Source organism: Protomyctophum bolini (assembly GCF_963924005.1).
Source record: "Protomyctophum bolini genome assembly, chromosome: 10".
Classification (NCBI taxonomy): Eukaryota; Metazoa; Chordata; class Actinopteri; order Myctophiformes; family Myctophidae; genus Protomyctophum; species Protomyctophum bolini.
In genome coordinates, this window is record NC_137871.1 from 39,598,823 (window position 1) to 39,615,254 (window position 16,432).

Consider the following 16,432-nt stretch of genomic DNA (forward strand, 5'->3'; position numbering starts at 1 on the left):
GGGCTATAGCCCATATCGTACGGCATACTATAGCGCGCAGTTTTTCATCATTTTTGAAGATTTAAAAAAAATGACGAAATGACAAAAACGATGGGTTATAGCCCATCGTTTTTTGAAATTTTGAAAACAAAAGTTATCCTCGTTTCTCATCATTTTGGACCATGGGCTATAGCCCATATCGTACGGCATACTATAGCGTGCCGTTTTTCATCATTTTTTAGTGTGACGGCGGACGCCGTCACTATACCTAATGCAGATGCTAACCCAATTCTATGTATTAATGTATAATGTAAATAAGGACACAAATTGTAACAAATGCATTTATTGAAGTTAAGGGGAGACATAGCCCCTCTCGGAACCCTACATAAAGCTTTTATGAAATTTGATGGGCGCTTTAACGTAGGGTTCCTGGTCATGCTAAGATTTTTCAATGCGATTGTTGGGACGCGGATATACACAAACTCATCGTTTAGTCGATCGGCGCGGTATTATGACGCTTTTTATTGTGTTTGTTTACGGATGTGCGAACTATAAGTACCTTACATACCTCTGATAAAATCTCCTGTGTCGCGGAAGCCGTTAAGTATTTTTAATCCATGTTTGATTAAAAATGTCGCTTTGATTTCTTCTTGTTTATTTACCGTTTATTGTACCGCCTCCCGATGTGCGGTTGGCTTTGCGGGCTATGTCCCTGCCTCTGATCTGCTCCGTCATAGCTGTAGCACCACTAGCTAGCCAGATAGGCGGTACAATGAGGTGTCAATAAACAAGGTAGGAAGAAGCGACATTTTTAATCAATCATGGATTAAAAATACTTAACGGCTTCCGCGACACAGGAGATGTGTCGGTATGGTATGTAAGGTACTTATAGTTCGCACATTCGTATGTCAATACATGAATAAACATGGTAAAAGCGCGCAGAAGTCCGTCTCATGGCGTGTTTACATTGTATTTGTTTGTGCGTAACTGGCGACAGCCCAGCGTGAAGCAGGACCCAATGTAGTAAAGTAAACAAAGTATCAGAAACTTTACTACATTCGGGTTCTGCTTGCGGGGCTAGGGGAGACACTGAGTTGTCAGTGATTCTCTGAAGTGGTGGATCTCCTCATACACCTACAAATGAGCAGAGATAAGGCACATTAGTTGAGGTATAAATAGGACAGCATATACTTTCTAATTGACCAGTATCAGGAGAAGACTTGTAAAGAAGGAATGTAAATCTCTGTCTAAACTTACCTCTGTTTATTCTCATCCTCCTCTCAGGGTGGTGTTCGGGCAAATGAGTTCCCTCTGGGTATAGGCACCCCTCTTATAGTTCCGGGAGGGACCAAGTGGGAAATGGAGCAGGGGGGATTGGGAGGGACTATGAGGAATGTAATCCTGTATGTGTTGTATATATATCATGTTTACCCATGGGGAATGGTATGGGCTAACCAGGGAATGGACGGCACCATAAAAAGCAGTCAGTTGTATTGAACACAAGAGATGACAGGTTGTGATGCATAATACTGTCAAAGTGATGAAAAAATAAAGCCTTATTGAAGGTGCCCCTGGACTGGTCTCCATTCATTTGTTGCCTTTGGCCGCTCGACACTCTCACATTGAGGATTTGAAAAAAATGACGAAATGACAAAAACGATGGGTTATAGCCCATGTTTTTTGAAATTTTGAAAAAAAAAGTTAGCCTCGTTTCTCATCATTTTGGACCGTGGGCTATAGCCCATATTGTACGGCATACTATAGCGCGCATTTTTTCATCATTTTTGATGATTTGAAAAAAATTACGAAATGACAAAAACGATGGGTTATAGCCCATGTTTTTTGAAATTTTGAAAAAAAAAGTTAGCCTCGTTTCTCATCATTTTGGACCGTGGGCTATAGCCCATATCGTACGGCATACTATAGCACGCAGTTTTTCATCATTTCCGCAATTCCGCAATTTGACAAAAAATGGGAAAAAAATTCCGCAATTTCCATTTCCGCAATTCCGCAATTTTTTGGGAAAAAATCCAGGCAAATTGCGGAGTGTTGCGGAGGATTGCGGAGTGTTGCGGAGGATTTGAAAAAGAATAAAAAAAAATAAAAAACGATGGGTTATAGCCCATCGTTTTTTGAAAATTTGAAAACAAAAGTTATCCTCGTTTCATAAAATAAAATAAAGCCTGTCAGGAGATATTGTCAAGCCAAATGTAATCTTTATTAGACTGTTTCTGTACAAAAAGCACTGGATCACAGGAAAAAAAAACATGCATCTATTTACAGCATGGCCAAAGACAGGAAAAGAAAAAACTGGGGAGATCTCCCCATTTGTATTCTAAAGACATTAATTAAACATTGTGCTTTGATATACTTTGATGATATATTTCGTATTTCACAAAGATGCAGTACCTCTCCCCTTTTTCACATTGAATTAAACATTGAAAAAGTATACTTTGCAGTTTTTAAAACCTCTGCTGAAAACCAGGGCGGCAAAAGCAAGCTTTCTACAACTATGACAAAAATATTTTCGCAAGCTATTTGAAAACTCTATGAGGATGGAATGGATACGAAGGAAAGAGGGGTGAGGGACAGGGTTGTGAAAAGTCAGCCAAGCTTTCACTGCAAGAGCAAATGCTCATGTTTTCATTGAAAATAGGTTTAGAGAGCCCATGATATTGAACTCAGATGTTTTGCAAGGTGTGCAAGTGCACTCTACAAGCTGGGTCTCATTCCCATAATTGAAAAAATGGCTTTCTCAAAGAGCCGTGACAGATTTTCACCCATAAGCCCAATATATATATATATATATAGTGACCATGTGGTGCAATTTGGTGATTTCAGATTTCTGTCAATCACCAAGCTCTATTTGCATAAATTCCAAGGTTCAGTTAGTCCCAGCCTTGAGTCGTGCCCTCTGGTCCACTATTGCCATGGTTAGCAATTTAGGAGATCTGAGAGCTTTGGAGTTTCAAGACAGCTTGTTTGGGGAATTAAAGGGATACAATGAGTGAGAAATGTGAGTTGGTTATTTTTCTTGCGGTAGAGAAAATCTACTAAATGAAAACAAAAAGCACCATAGAAAAAAACCACTTATAGCTAGTGCTCCTGTTGAACTCAAATGGGAAAGCGCTAACAATGCCAATGTACGATGGTAGGAAAGATGAAGGCCAGCTGTTTCCCCAACATGACAAATGCCTTGCCATATAGAAAAATAACCAAATAAAACTAAAAGCTAAAATTGCCCATGATAAGATATGCCTTTGCCTTGTCCACAGGGATAGACACCCTAATGTTAAATGACAAAAGCCAACTGAATCATTCTCAACACATAACTGAAATGCCAATTCATTAAACTCGAAGAAGAAAAAAAATCATTGTATGGGAGCATGGGCAATTGTAAGGCATCAAATATGACTTTTGTTCTTTAGAATTTCCTCAAACTTTTCCACTGGAATGTGGAAGATTAGCTTGCATTACAGAACAGTAAAACAATTGCATAATTAAATGATACAGATTGTGTGCAACGATAATAACAGCACCATCAACAACAACACTAACAATGATATGGACGGTTCCTTGAGATCAGTGACCCATACATTTGAGTAGTTTTATATTCTGTTGCCATAATGGTTTGCCTGTTTTACTGTACATCCATTCACACCAAAACACAATGAACAGGACCGGGTGTATTAATAAGATGGATAAAATATCATCATTATGAAACTCCAAAACCAAATGGATATGCCTAAATCAAAGAGAGTGATGAAAAAAAATCAGGGTGTTATAATAAGCTTCTGGAAATAAAATAAAAAAATCACATGACAAGGATTTTGCCATTTCCGAATGGCAAAAAAACAAAAACATATTAAGTGGTGCATGTCTGTCTAGCTTTTGTCTTTTTGTTATTTTATTTTACTTTTTGTTTTAGTTTTTTCTTCCCTTGTTTGCTAAGATGCATTGCTCTTATAAGTGCCCCAACAAAAATAGTGCATTAAGAAATAACTGCATGATTATACAATTCACAATAATACACAGAGACAAGAAGTACAGGGGGAAACACAAAGGCCGTTTACAAAAAGTTAAATATAGTATCGGAAAAAGTATTTTTTTTTATACAAAAGTTTATGGAGCATTTATCCTGCTTTTAAAAACAGGTAGACCACGTGGTGACTTTTGTTTTTACAAAAGGGGGTTTTTTCCTCTCACTTTATCCACTCTTTTTACAATATCTAAAAGGTATTAAGACATCAAATGTGTTTTACATATATATATTTGAGACTATCATTCAGGCCCTAAATCACAAAAGGAATCCCAAAACATACTTTTATAAATACATATAAAATAAGCACAATCAGAAGAATAACAAGAGATCTTGGTACCTAAATGTGATTAAAACTGCTGCAAGCATTTCACCTACCACTCGACACACCCCCCAAATAGAACTATTGTACTGTATTTCAAAAATGGTCAACATCCAAAAAAACATCTCAAAGCCTTGGGCTGCCCTGATGATATTCAGATAACAGACAAATGTTAGTATAACATTTGCTCTTCTCTTCCAACGGCACAACAACGTTTGCCAACGTTTAGATAGCTTAGAAAAGTACTGCATTTCTCCTTGTTCAAAACATGATAGACACGGCACATTGTTCAAAGCTATGGGACAGAAAGGAAAACGCTAAAAGACTGTGGTCGTTGATATCGATGGTCTTTATGGAACATATTTTTCTAGATATTGTGGGCTTTTCTGATTGACAACCCAGCCTTCCCCCCCCCCCCAAGTTTGGAATATTCCAAAGGTCCCATAGCTGAAGGAGAGAGAGTTCGATATTCGTGGGTTCTGGACTCATTCCATCTTTAGTTGCCTTTTCGCTACCCCTCTTCCCAACTCACAGTGGTTAAACGACTGGAGACCAATTCTTCAGAGTCCAGTCTTCAGAGACGTCAGTCATGCAAACGAGCCTTTGTTAAAAACAGCACAATACTCATACAACATGTAGTACTGTAGACTGCACGTCCTAGCCGCAGCTTCCTATTCACATTGCTAGTTTTCTTCATCCGCCAACCTCCTCAATCGGTCGGGGGTTTCTGGGGGAAGGCTTCTATACACAGTAAAGTCCTGAGGGTTAAATCAACACTCTGGATTTTACTGAGCACCTATACAGGAATGAAAGTGACACTGATGTGCCCACGCGTGGAGGAGATGGTGATAGATTCACCTAAACAGCACTGACAGAAACAGATTTCGGACGACAGGAAAACTTGGAACTTTCTTTTTTTTTTTTTTTTCTTGTGCAGTGACAGATCCTGGGTTGGAAGGGGTTGGTCGGTTCCGAGGTTCAATAAGATAGAGGACGAGGTCCTGTTTGGAGATCCTGTGTGTGAGTGCCCATCACCACAGAGGATAGTGGGCTCCTGAAATCTGCCTGTGGGCCTCTCTTCACATGGGTGGGACTATGAGACCTGCCATGGCTGAAGTAGAAGCACACAAAAAACACAGAATTATTGACACTGTCTCATACATCTACATTACATCTCTCTCTCTCTCGTGCACGCACGCGCGCGCACACACACACACATAGACTGTCAAAAACAGTACCACATCTTTATATCAAAATGTCAGAATGCATTGTACAAGTGAGTGCTTGAATCGTTTGCTACAGGAAAACATTTGAGCTGAAGTCAAAATGTTCACCAAATATTATCATGCTTTAAAATCCCCCTCCCAACATTCTAGAATCAACTTCCCAAAAGAGCCACAAGTTATGGATCAACTTTGAGCTTCAAACCAGACTTAATTAAAAGAAAAAGTTTACCAAAGTCTAGCATTACGTGGACTTCGTCCACCTCTGTCTAGCTTCGACCAAGATAGCAACAGCCAGGGGTCTCTGATAGGCAGGAAAGGGGGTAGGGATGCTCACCCTGTAGGCTGCTGCCATTGGTGGAGGTGCAGGTGGGGGGCGGGGAGGTCTGTGGCCGCACGACAGGGGCGAAGGCGCTCTTCTGTTTGACTGCAGAAACCATATGGACAGGAGAGAATGAATAAGGGCCTATGGGTCGGGAGGGGGAGGGAGGGAGGGGTGGACAGAGGAGAGTGGAGGAGGAGGAGGAGGAAGAGTGGGGGGAGGAGGAGGAGGAGAAGGGATGAGGCGGTGGGACGGCAAGAAAGAGGAAGAAAGGTTTAAGCGGGAGGAGGAGGATCCGAGTACGGAGGAGGGCGTCGGGAGGTGACAGTAACAGGCAGGCACACAGTCTGAGAGAGGAGGTGAGTGACCGAATGGAGATGAGATGAGGCATGCAGGGGAGGAGGGTGGGGGCGGGCGGGCGGGTGGGTGGGTGGAGGGTCTCAGAGGAATGGATCCCTGCCTTAGAAAAGGGCCAAGGTGGAGGAACATGCTCCGAGCAAACAAGGTACAGAACTGGCAAAAGTTAAGTTGATCCATAACTTGTATAGGCCCACATTAGACTTTAGCACAAACCTTTTCCTGAGGGCAGCCGTAACCTCCATCCAATGTCCACAAACACAATGTGCAAATGTCTGTATGTTATGTATGTATGTATGTATGTATGTATGTATGTATGTACTGTATGTACTGTATGTATGTACATTCGTAAATATGTAAATGCTCGTAAACATGTTTGTGTGTGCTGGCTCGCGGGCATGCGTGTGCCCGCGTGCACACGGGCGCGTGTGTGTGTGTGTGTGTGTGTGTGGACAGTCGAGTGTCTGATGAAACTAGAAATGTTCAAATCAAACATCTCATTTGTGATATTCTGGTCTCTGCATGCTGTACAACTGCATCTCATTGTTGTTGTTGTTGTGCTAACGTTACATAGATCACCTCACGCCAGTCGTGTTGTTGTTGTGCTAACGTAACGTTACATAGATCACCTCACGCCAGTCGTGTTGTTGTTGTGCTAACGTAACGTTACATAGATCACCTCACACCAGTCGCTGCTGCTGACTGAATACCGATAGTACAACTCGCTGACGTAATTCAGAAAAGTTCCACAGAGTTGCATTAACCATTATTTTAGTCCCAGATATATTTCTGCAAATAACTTGAGGAGGAAGCGATTCAAAATGGAGCTGAACTATACAATGGACAGCAGGATGTACATGTGATTATTATCCCTCGGTGCCAAGCAGTATCAGCTGTACAGGGATGAGTATACTTCTCAGACATCTTTTATTTTATTTTATTTTCTCTCTCTCTCTCTCTCTCTCTCTCTCTCTCTCTCTCTCAGATTCCTCTTTGATCTCCTGACATCACGGATGAGATGTATTTCTTTAGCTCATGTTAATGGATTTGGCCCAAAGCGTGAATGCATGAGTGATGCGATGAGGATGTTAGTTGGTTAGTAGTGGGAAGAAATGCAAAGACGATGGAAGTGGAACACGGAGCATTCAGGAGGAGATGGAAGACTCAGAAAACAATGCATGGTGTTCACCCCCCGCCCCCCCTCCCCCCCCCCCCCCCCCCCCCCTCAGTGGACACACAACATTCAGACCCTCGGAAGCAAAACTGCAATGAGATGATGTGAGTCCACCTTTTTTTAGTATCACAAGAGACCAAAACATCCAAATACTTGTTTGGGGTAGCTAAACGAGTCTCAGTGAGACCTACAGTATGGGGCTCTTTTGATACAGTAGCCAAAACAATAGCCACTTCCCCTGGGGTCAGTTAGGAGATACTAGACTGAAAAAAGAAAAGAAAAGAAAAGCAACAACAACAAAAACACCTGCGCCCTGCTAATGAGAGGAGTAATATGAGGCATGCTAATCACGTTGATGTGGGATATTTCAATGGCACACTTACAAGAGGGAGACCCTTTTTGACAAAGATGGATGTAATAGATTTGAAGTTCAACCCCAGAGTTGTTGTAACAGCACTGCTAAATATCTGGTATAGGCTGTATGTCTACGTACTCAATGGAAACCTGAGATAAACTGAGTTATCCCCCATTTTGGGAAAAATATAGCATTTACTTATGCAAACTAAATAATGAATTAAAGTCCATTATTCTCTCACTGTGTTCTCTTTCACTGAGAATGGGATCATCTGTATGTTTAAACAACTGTCTTCTGAATTTGAGGTACCAAATTAATCTCCGAATTGGATATGTACAGCACAGCACAGCACAGTACAGTACATCAGAGCTTTTTGGAATACGACCCTTCAAATGAGAAAAGCAGACTGTTCGTTATTCACACGAAGCTGGCTTAGCAGCACCACTTTACCAAGTACTCCTGTCCTCCTGAAAGTACCCTTGTGCTCATATCTCGGAGCAGTATACTGTACAGTATTACACAAAGTACCACTACAGATTACAGTGTGCTTTGAGATACGTGTTTGAAATGTTGTGTGTACTTTAGTGCTGGAGGTGGAGGTGGTGTGTACTTTAGTGCTGGAGGTGGAGGTGGTGTGTACTTTAGTCCTGCAACCTCACGATAGATATGTATCACGATACAGAGGCCACAATACGATACATATCGATATACAAGATTGACATTTTGACAAAAAAAGTTATCCTCGTTTCTCATCATTTTGGACCATGGGCTATAGCCTATATCGTACGGCATACTATAGCGCGCCGTTTTTCATCATTTTTGAGGATTTGAAAAAAATGACGAAATGACAAAAACGATGGGTTATAGCCCATGTTTTTTGAAATTTTGAAAAAAAAAGTTATCCTCGTTTTGGACCATGGGCTATAGCCCATATCGTACGGCATACTATAGCGCGCCGTTTTTCATCATTTTTGATGATTTGACAAAAATGAAAAAAATTAAAAAACGATGGGTTATAGCCCATGTTTTTTGAAATTTTGAAAAAAAAAGTTAGCCTCGTTTCTCATCATTTTGGACCATGGGCTATAGCCCATATCGTACGGCATACTATAGCGCGCCGTTTTTCATAATTTTTGATGATTTGACAAAAATGAAAAAATGAAAAAAACGATGGGTTATAGCCCATGTTTTTTGAAAATTTGAAAAAAAAGGTTATCCTCGTTTCTCATCATTTTGGACCATGGGCTATAGCCCATATCGTACGGCATACTATGGCTCGCCGTTTTTCATCATTTTTGAGGATTTGAAAAAAATGAAAAAATGAAAAAAACAATGGGTTATAGCCCATGTTTTTTGAAATTTTGAAAAAAAAAAAGTTAGCCTCGTTTCTCATCATTTTGGACCGTGAGCTATAGCCCATATCGTACGGCATACTATGGCACGCCGTTTTTCATCATTTTTGAGGATTTGAAAAAAATGACGAAATGACAAAAACGATGGGTTATAGCCCATGTTTTTTGAAATTTTGAAAAAAAAAGTTATCCTCGTTTCTCATCATTTTGGACCATGGGCTATAGCCCATATCGTACGGCATACTATAGCGCGCCGTTTTTCATCATTTTTGATGATTTGACAAAAATGAAAAAAAAGTTATCCTCGTTTCTCATCATTTTGGACAAGATTATGTCAAGATTATGTTGATTCCAAATAATGCCTGCATGTATTCTTTATTATTCTGTAGCGAAGGCAAATCCTTTAAGTATTGCACAAATACAATACATACACTTTCAGGCCCACAGAGGTCTTTAATTTAAAATGAAAGCCACCTCGTGGATTTATCGTGCATACACCATGTGTTTATGTCAAAACTGCATCGCCCGCCCCCACACGATCGACATAGCAGCCTCTGTATCGATTCACATCATCATCGCCTGGAGTATGGATACCGGTATATATCTTGCCATCCCGGTGAATTGAACCCACCACCGGTGTACTTACTTGCGTAGGGGGAATTGGCCGTGGAGCCGTTCAGGAAGCTGGGTGATCCCGGCACTCCCAGGTTGGTCATGCCGGCGCCGTAGCCGTTCATGGTGGACGTGATGGTGTTGTAGTTGGATTGCTGGGGCGTGGAGCTGGGCGCGTAGCCACGAGGTGACACGCTGTTGGAGTTGCGGGAGTAGCCTGACAGATAAAGAGGACAAGACGGGTGAGCTCGTGGGTTTTTATGTCGTTGACATTTTGAGGTGAATGAAAAGTAGAATGGAAACAATTAAAGGTTAGTGAGCGTGACGTGTGGCTTCACTACATCCTCATATGTGAATGTGCTGTGTGTGTGTGTGTGTGTGTGTGTGTGTGTGTGTGTGTGTGTGTGTGTGTGTGTGTGTGTGTGTGTGTGTGTCATGTCATGTGACTGTGCTCCCTGCATCGCTAGCGTTGGAGGCAGGGCGTGGAACATTAATGTTTACATCACACGACCCAATAAGGCGAAGAAAAAAGGAAAAAACACCCTGACTTGTTAAGAAAGGGGGTCTCTCATAGAACCATAACACCATTTTCCACAGCTCTCCTCAGAGGGCTCCAGAGTTGAATCCGACACGGTGCTATAGCTGCTCTGTTTGGGATTGTCCCTCTCTCTCTCTCTCTCTCTCTCTCTCTCTCTGCCTCTCCCTCCACTGTTCTCCCTGACATGTGTTTCCCATTGCCTGCTCACTCCTTCACCGCTCTCCTCTCCTCCTCTCCTCCTCCTCTCCTCCTCCTCCTCCTCCTCCTCCTCCCAGGGCAACGCTCCATCAGCCGCTCCTGCTGGGAATTGCGTTGGCCCGAACCAGGAAGTGGGGGAGAGAGAGAGAGAGAGAGAGAGAGAGAGAAAGAGAGATCGAGTGGGAAAGAGAGAGAGAGAGCTCTAGAGCTACTTGGCATTAGCGTGTGCTGGCTGTGCTCAGTAAGCATGCCCTGAGGTTGGTGGGAACTCGGGTGCCTCATGGGGGGGGTGGGGGGGGTAAAGGGCATGCTAAGTGCTGGAGGGAACATTGGTATTCAATGCATCTTGGATGAGGGTCAATCAACGAGAGCAGCGGAGGAGAGGGAGAGGGAGGCAGAGGTTCCCGGAGGTTAAGGTAACTGCAGAACAAACCGCGCCGGGGGTGAAAGATGAAGGACGTACGTACGGGTCTGCAGCCCGCCTGCAGCCTGCAGGGAGACAGACGTCTGTAACTCTATCGCCACCGCCGCGACTGCTTGACGTCACTTCAAGGTCACCCGCCACCCCCCACCACCTCCCACCCACCACCCCCCACCCCGCCACGCGGAGGTCAGCGAGAGTTAGTCGGTATACCCCCACCAGGGCCGTGTAGTTCTGCAGCACACGGACACTATAAAAAAGTACTCACATTTTGTACATTTTGTACTACAATTGTCAATACTGCAATAAAGTCTGGAATTAGAAATGTACTTGTACTTGAAGTACAAAAGTATTGGTAACAAATTGTACTCAAAGTACAAACGTAGGAAGTACTCTTTATGCAGAATGTCTCATTTCAAGCTTTCAAAAGGTATACAAATCTTTTGAAAATAGCCGAACTACAAGCTCACAATGCGTCGCATCGCAATTGTCAAATGGCCCGAAATGTATATGTGGCTGAAGTGGGTAATGTATAATAATCCAAATCTACAAAGCAACTAGTAGTACAACTAAAGTTTTCAAATAAATGTAGTGGAGTAAAAGTATTGGAATTACTCCAGTACAGCACTTAGTTGCTTTCCACCACTGGCTCCTCCTCTCCCTACCATAACCATAACCACACAACCCCTCCCCCCCACCCCCCCACCCCCCCACCCCCCCCCACCACCACCCCTCCCCCCATCCATGCTGGCGCTGAAGGAAGCTGTCATTATGAGGTAAAACAAGTGATGGTGAGCGAAGACAAACTCCAGAGGAAAAAATGAAACAATCCATTTTGCACAAGGACGACGCGTGATGTAAAGCAGGCCCCCGCAGCGCTCACTATATAGCGAGCTGCTCCTCTGGAATTACGGCAGTAAATTACGTATAGCTCGTCCGTTTGATAAGGCCCGGGCATGCATGCATGCATGCATGCGAGGCCCAGCTAGTTTTCTTATTAATGTTTTAACCCATTCGGACCTGAGATCAGATTCATACGAGGTTTCCACTGGACACACACTGCTCTGATTAGCCCATTCTGACCTGAGATCAGATTCTAAAAATGTCAGTCGTTCTTCGATTTTTCAAAAATAGCAGACCTACAAGCTCGTAGCGCGCCACTCGGTGGCGCGCTATGAGCTTGTAGATCTGATATTTTTCAATAGCTAAAGCATAACATGATGCTGAACACCAAAATGGGTTCCCGTTCAGAATGGGTTAATCACACTACGTAATTGCGCGGGGCACAAAGAGACATTTCATGGTTCCGTAACAGCGGAGGGACTTCGGTTCGGGGCCCTTCGGTGTAATGTTCCGAAGCGCGCCGCCGCGCGCGGACATAAACTATGGAATTATGAATTTTCACGATGGCTGCGGTCCTTTTCCCATGACCTCATAGATTCCTGTAGGTGTTTCGCTCCTGCAGCCCGATGTGAAAAGCAGACAAAAGGGGAAGGAAGGCGGGAGGAGGAGGAGGAGGAGGAGGAAGAGAGAGAGAGAGAGAGAGAGAGAGAGAGAAAGAAAGGAGGGGAGGCGGAACGCTGAGGTGTCACAGGAGAAAAAACAGCTCTGTGATGGTTTTTCTTTTGTCTACGTGTGTGTGTGTGTGTGTGTGTGTGTGTGTGTGTGTGTGTGTGTGTGTGTGTGTGTGTGTGTGTGTGTGCGTGCGGCTCCAACATGAGCAATCTGTTCATCGCACGTTCAGACCTATTTCCTGTACGACCATGAGAGAGCTGCCTGCTGACAGGAAACATGGGCTATTTCTCTGTAGTAGCCGTGTGGATCGCAGCAGAAGATGTACCGCCTTATGTGTATGTGGGGTGCACGGACGTGTGTGTGTGTATGTGGGGTGCACGGACATGTGTGTGTGTGTATGTGCGGTGCACAGACATCATCGCATCCATGTGCACATGTGTCCCTCCGTTCAAAACACCTCGTTACACGCTACAGTGTAGCGGCTGCACCTTTATTGCTCAGCTACCTTTTCTGTACAAAATAGATTTGTGTGTGTGTGTGTGTGTGTGTGTGTGTGTGTGTGTGTGTGTGTGTGTGTGTGTGTGTGTGTGTGTGTGTGTGTGTGTGTGCGAGCGAGCACGTGCGTGTGTGTGACTATGTGTGTGTGTGTGTGTGTGTGTGCGCGTGTGGATCGGAAGAGTGAAGAAACACGATTAGTCGATAGGTGGCTCTTCCAAGAGATATTTTGCGCTCTCATTAGAAGGCTGGTGTAAGTGCCATCCAAACGTTTCTCGAATTTCTTCTAAAGTGTCCATGTCTCGGAGCCATAGAGTAGAATCGTCCTAAATATTTTTTACTTTTAACATCTTACTAAGCTGGGATGACCAAATGTTATGCATGTCATTGCAGGCGGACCAGGTCATACCCTTCCTAGTTTGAAGTAACGAAGCATTGCGTTCAGCTAGGTCACGGCAGAGTTATACGCTTCCTCAACTAGAATCAGCTGTCAGTCCGCTGATTGTTTTCAATCGGCCACACGTTTCTACAGACCAATCACAGCTTGCTGATTGTTGCCACATCAGCCACACTTTTCTACAGACCAATCACAGCTCGCTGATTGTTACCACATAGGCCACGCTTTTCTACACTCCAATCACAGCTCACTCCCACAACAAGCGGCGGTCCATTTTAATCCTCCTACACTTTATAGGTCTCTGCTTTTCAATCGCTGCCACTAACACCGTGCTGCTGCTGCCTGCACCACCCCAGCCTCCAACTAACACCCTGCTGCTGCTGCCTGCACCACCCCAGCCTCCACTAACACCCTGCTGCTGCTGCCTGCACCACCCCAGCCTCTAACACCCTGCTGCTGCTGCCTGCACCACCCCAGCCTCCAACTTCTATTTAAGATTATTGCATGGCTCAGAAGTTTAACAGAATGTTAAACGTATGGTCCATGATCTTGGGTGCGCCCTATACCCTTTATCCCTAAACCTCTTTGCCATATTTTACTATCTTGAAAAACCTAGTTCAACTAGCCGATCTACATCAACACGTTGTGAGCTTGTAGATCGGCTATTTGATCAATTTTAAAAATGTTAAACAAAATAGCAAAATATGGCACATACGTTTAGGGATACGGGGTAAGGGATGGCACAAGATATAGCAGTGTTAAATGCATGTGTGCGTGGCTTTAAAGTAAAACTTGAAATTGTTTGCATGGCTCTACATATTAAACTGCAATTGTGTGTGTGTGTGTGTGTGTGTGTGTGTGTGTGTGTGTGTGTGTGTGCGCCATGCGTACGGGGAGGTAGATGGTAGCTGAGCGGACCGTACTGACCCTGGTCGCCCTGCGAGGCCTCAGAGATGTTGACGGCCAGCTGGCTGCTGAAGGAGTTGACGCCCATCATCTGGGAGTGGGCGGAGCCGCTGAGCGAGGGCAGCTGGTTGTGACTGCGCGGCACGCTGTAGAGCGCCTCCGTCAGGTCGGCCGCTCGCTTCAGGATTATCTCCTGGTGGAGAAAGAACGGGTACAGGCTTTAGTTTGGACATTCTATTGGTCCGACAACGACAACCTATACCTCAAACCCTAACCTAGCCATAACCGCAAGCACGGAGCAGCGCATGTTCGCCAACCTTAGCAAATGTTCGCCAACCTTAGCGAATGTTCGCCAACCTTAGCGAATGTTCGCCAACCTTAGCGAATGTTCGCCAACCTTAGCGAATGTTCGCCAACCTTAGCGAATGTTCGCCAACCTTAGCGAATGTTCGCCAACCTTAGCGAATGTTCGCCAACCTTAGCGAATGTTCGCCAACCTTAGCGAATGTTCGCCAACCTTAGCGAATGTTCGCCAACCTTAAGCCGATCGTTGTCCGCATTTCGGTCCTATATATGGTATGTCGGATAAGCGTGCGTACCCCGAAAAAACTAAAACAAACACGAAAACCTAACTGACAACTAACTAACGAATTATATAGTTAGTCAAAACTAACTAAAACTAAACTATAGTGAAAAATCCAAAAGTAGTATAACCTTGGGACAGACGGACGGATGGAGAGAGGGGAGGAGAGTGGATGAGATGGAGGGACAGAGAGGGAGGAGAGAGGGGAGGAGAGTGGAAGAGATTGAGGGACAGAGAGGGAGGAGAGAGGGGAGGAGAAATTTCAAAAAACATGGGCTATAACCCATCGTTTTTTTCATTTTTTCATTTTTTTCAAATCCTCAAAAATTATGAAAAACGGCGTGCCATAGTATGCCGTACGATATGGGCTATAGCCCACGGTCCAAAATGATGAGAAATGAGGCTAACTTTTTTTTTCAAAATTTCAAAAAACATGGGCTATAACCCATCGTTTTTTTTATTTTTTCATTTTTTTCAAATCCTCAAAAATGATGAAAAACTGCGTGCCATAGTATGCCGTACGATATGGGCTATAGCCCACGGTCCAAAATGATGAGAAACGAGGCTAACTTTTTTTTTCAAACGTATTTCCGGCTATAGTATGCCGTACTCTTGTATAATATACAACTAACTGAATTATATAGTTAGTCAAAACTAACTAAAACTAAACTATAATGAAAAATCCAAAAGTAGTATAACCTTGGGACAGACGGACGGATGGAGAGAGAGGAGGAGAGTGGATGAGATGGAGGGACAGAGAGGGCATGATGAGATGATGGAGCGAGAGGGTGCGTTGGAAATGAGAGAGAAAGAGGAGCAGAATTAAGGAGGGACAAGAAGGTCAAAATAACTAAAAAATAGTAGTGAAAATGGGCGAGTGGGAAAGCAGATGAAACTAGCAGATCTACAAGCTCGCAATGCGGTGTGAAGCGATGTGTTTTGCGAGCTTGTAGATCTGCTATTTTCATCAGTTTGGGTCCCGGGCACACGTCTAATCTCTCTTTTGGGTCTCGACATGAAAGGTTTGGTAACCACTGGTGTATTTGCTAATAGTTTAGTTTGCTAATAGTTTGAGCATTGTCATCCGAGCAGCACCACCAGCATGAACACGAGTTTCATCTGACAATGAAGTCTCTTTTAAAGGTGACCTCATTCTCTTTAATTTAAGAAATAGCTCTAATAATAAAAAAAAACGTTAACGATTCTAAGTATACTAAGAATGCCCTGCAGAAATCCCACAGACGATGTTGCTCCCCCACAGTTTCCTTGCAAGTCTGTGACCCGAGTTCTCCCTAAATGAAGTCTTTTTTTAATTAACCTCCATGTCATTAATAAATGTAATTGTTAGAACTCTTAAATAGCTGATCACCGGTTTCTGTTTTGTGTGTTTTTGTCAGCCTGGAGTTTAAAGACGCCGGTGAGGCGAGATTGCCTGATTGAATCCTGGACTGGTCAAATCTGGGCACATCGGGGAAAACACACAACGGAGGAAAACGGTGCCATTTAAAAACTGTTCTCAAGGTCAGGTCCACCAGCAGTGCAAATAATGGACGGGTCTATTACACTCAGGGTTGAATTAGCACTGAGGATTTCACAGTTAGGTTGAGGTCCCAGAGATAATTCTTATAGAATCAATTAGGGTCC

General features: G+C 43.6%; 1 protein-coding gene across 9 annotated transcripts in view; it reads right to left on the reverse strand.

The window, feature by feature from the left end:
• Window positions 1-2,179: 2,179 nt before the first annotated feature.
• The window catches only part of LOC308322824 (transcription factor COE3), a gene marked incomplete at its 5' end in the record, with an annotated part of 134,074 nt that continues 119,821 nt past the window's right edge, over window positions 2,180-16,432 (reverse strand). For 4 of the 9 annotated variants that reach the window (XM_080774290.1, XM_080774289.1, XM_080774295.1 and 1 more), the window contains 4 exons: window positions 2,180-5,451; window positions 5,901-5,990; window positions 9,770-9,952; window positions 14,191-14,398. In XM_080774290.1, coding sequence (XP_080630416.1) covers window positions 5,420-5,451; window positions 5,901-5,990; window positions 9,770-9,952; window positions 14,191-14,398 — 513 coding nt within the window. In that variant the 3' untranslated portion in view covers window positions 2,180-5,419. The remainder of the gene's footprint in view (window positions 5,452-5,900; window positions 5,991-9,769; window positions 9,953-14,190; window positions 14,399-16,432) is intronic. The other 5 variants (XM_080774297.1, XM_080774292.1, XM_080774291.1 and 2 more) reach the window with 3 other exon arrangements.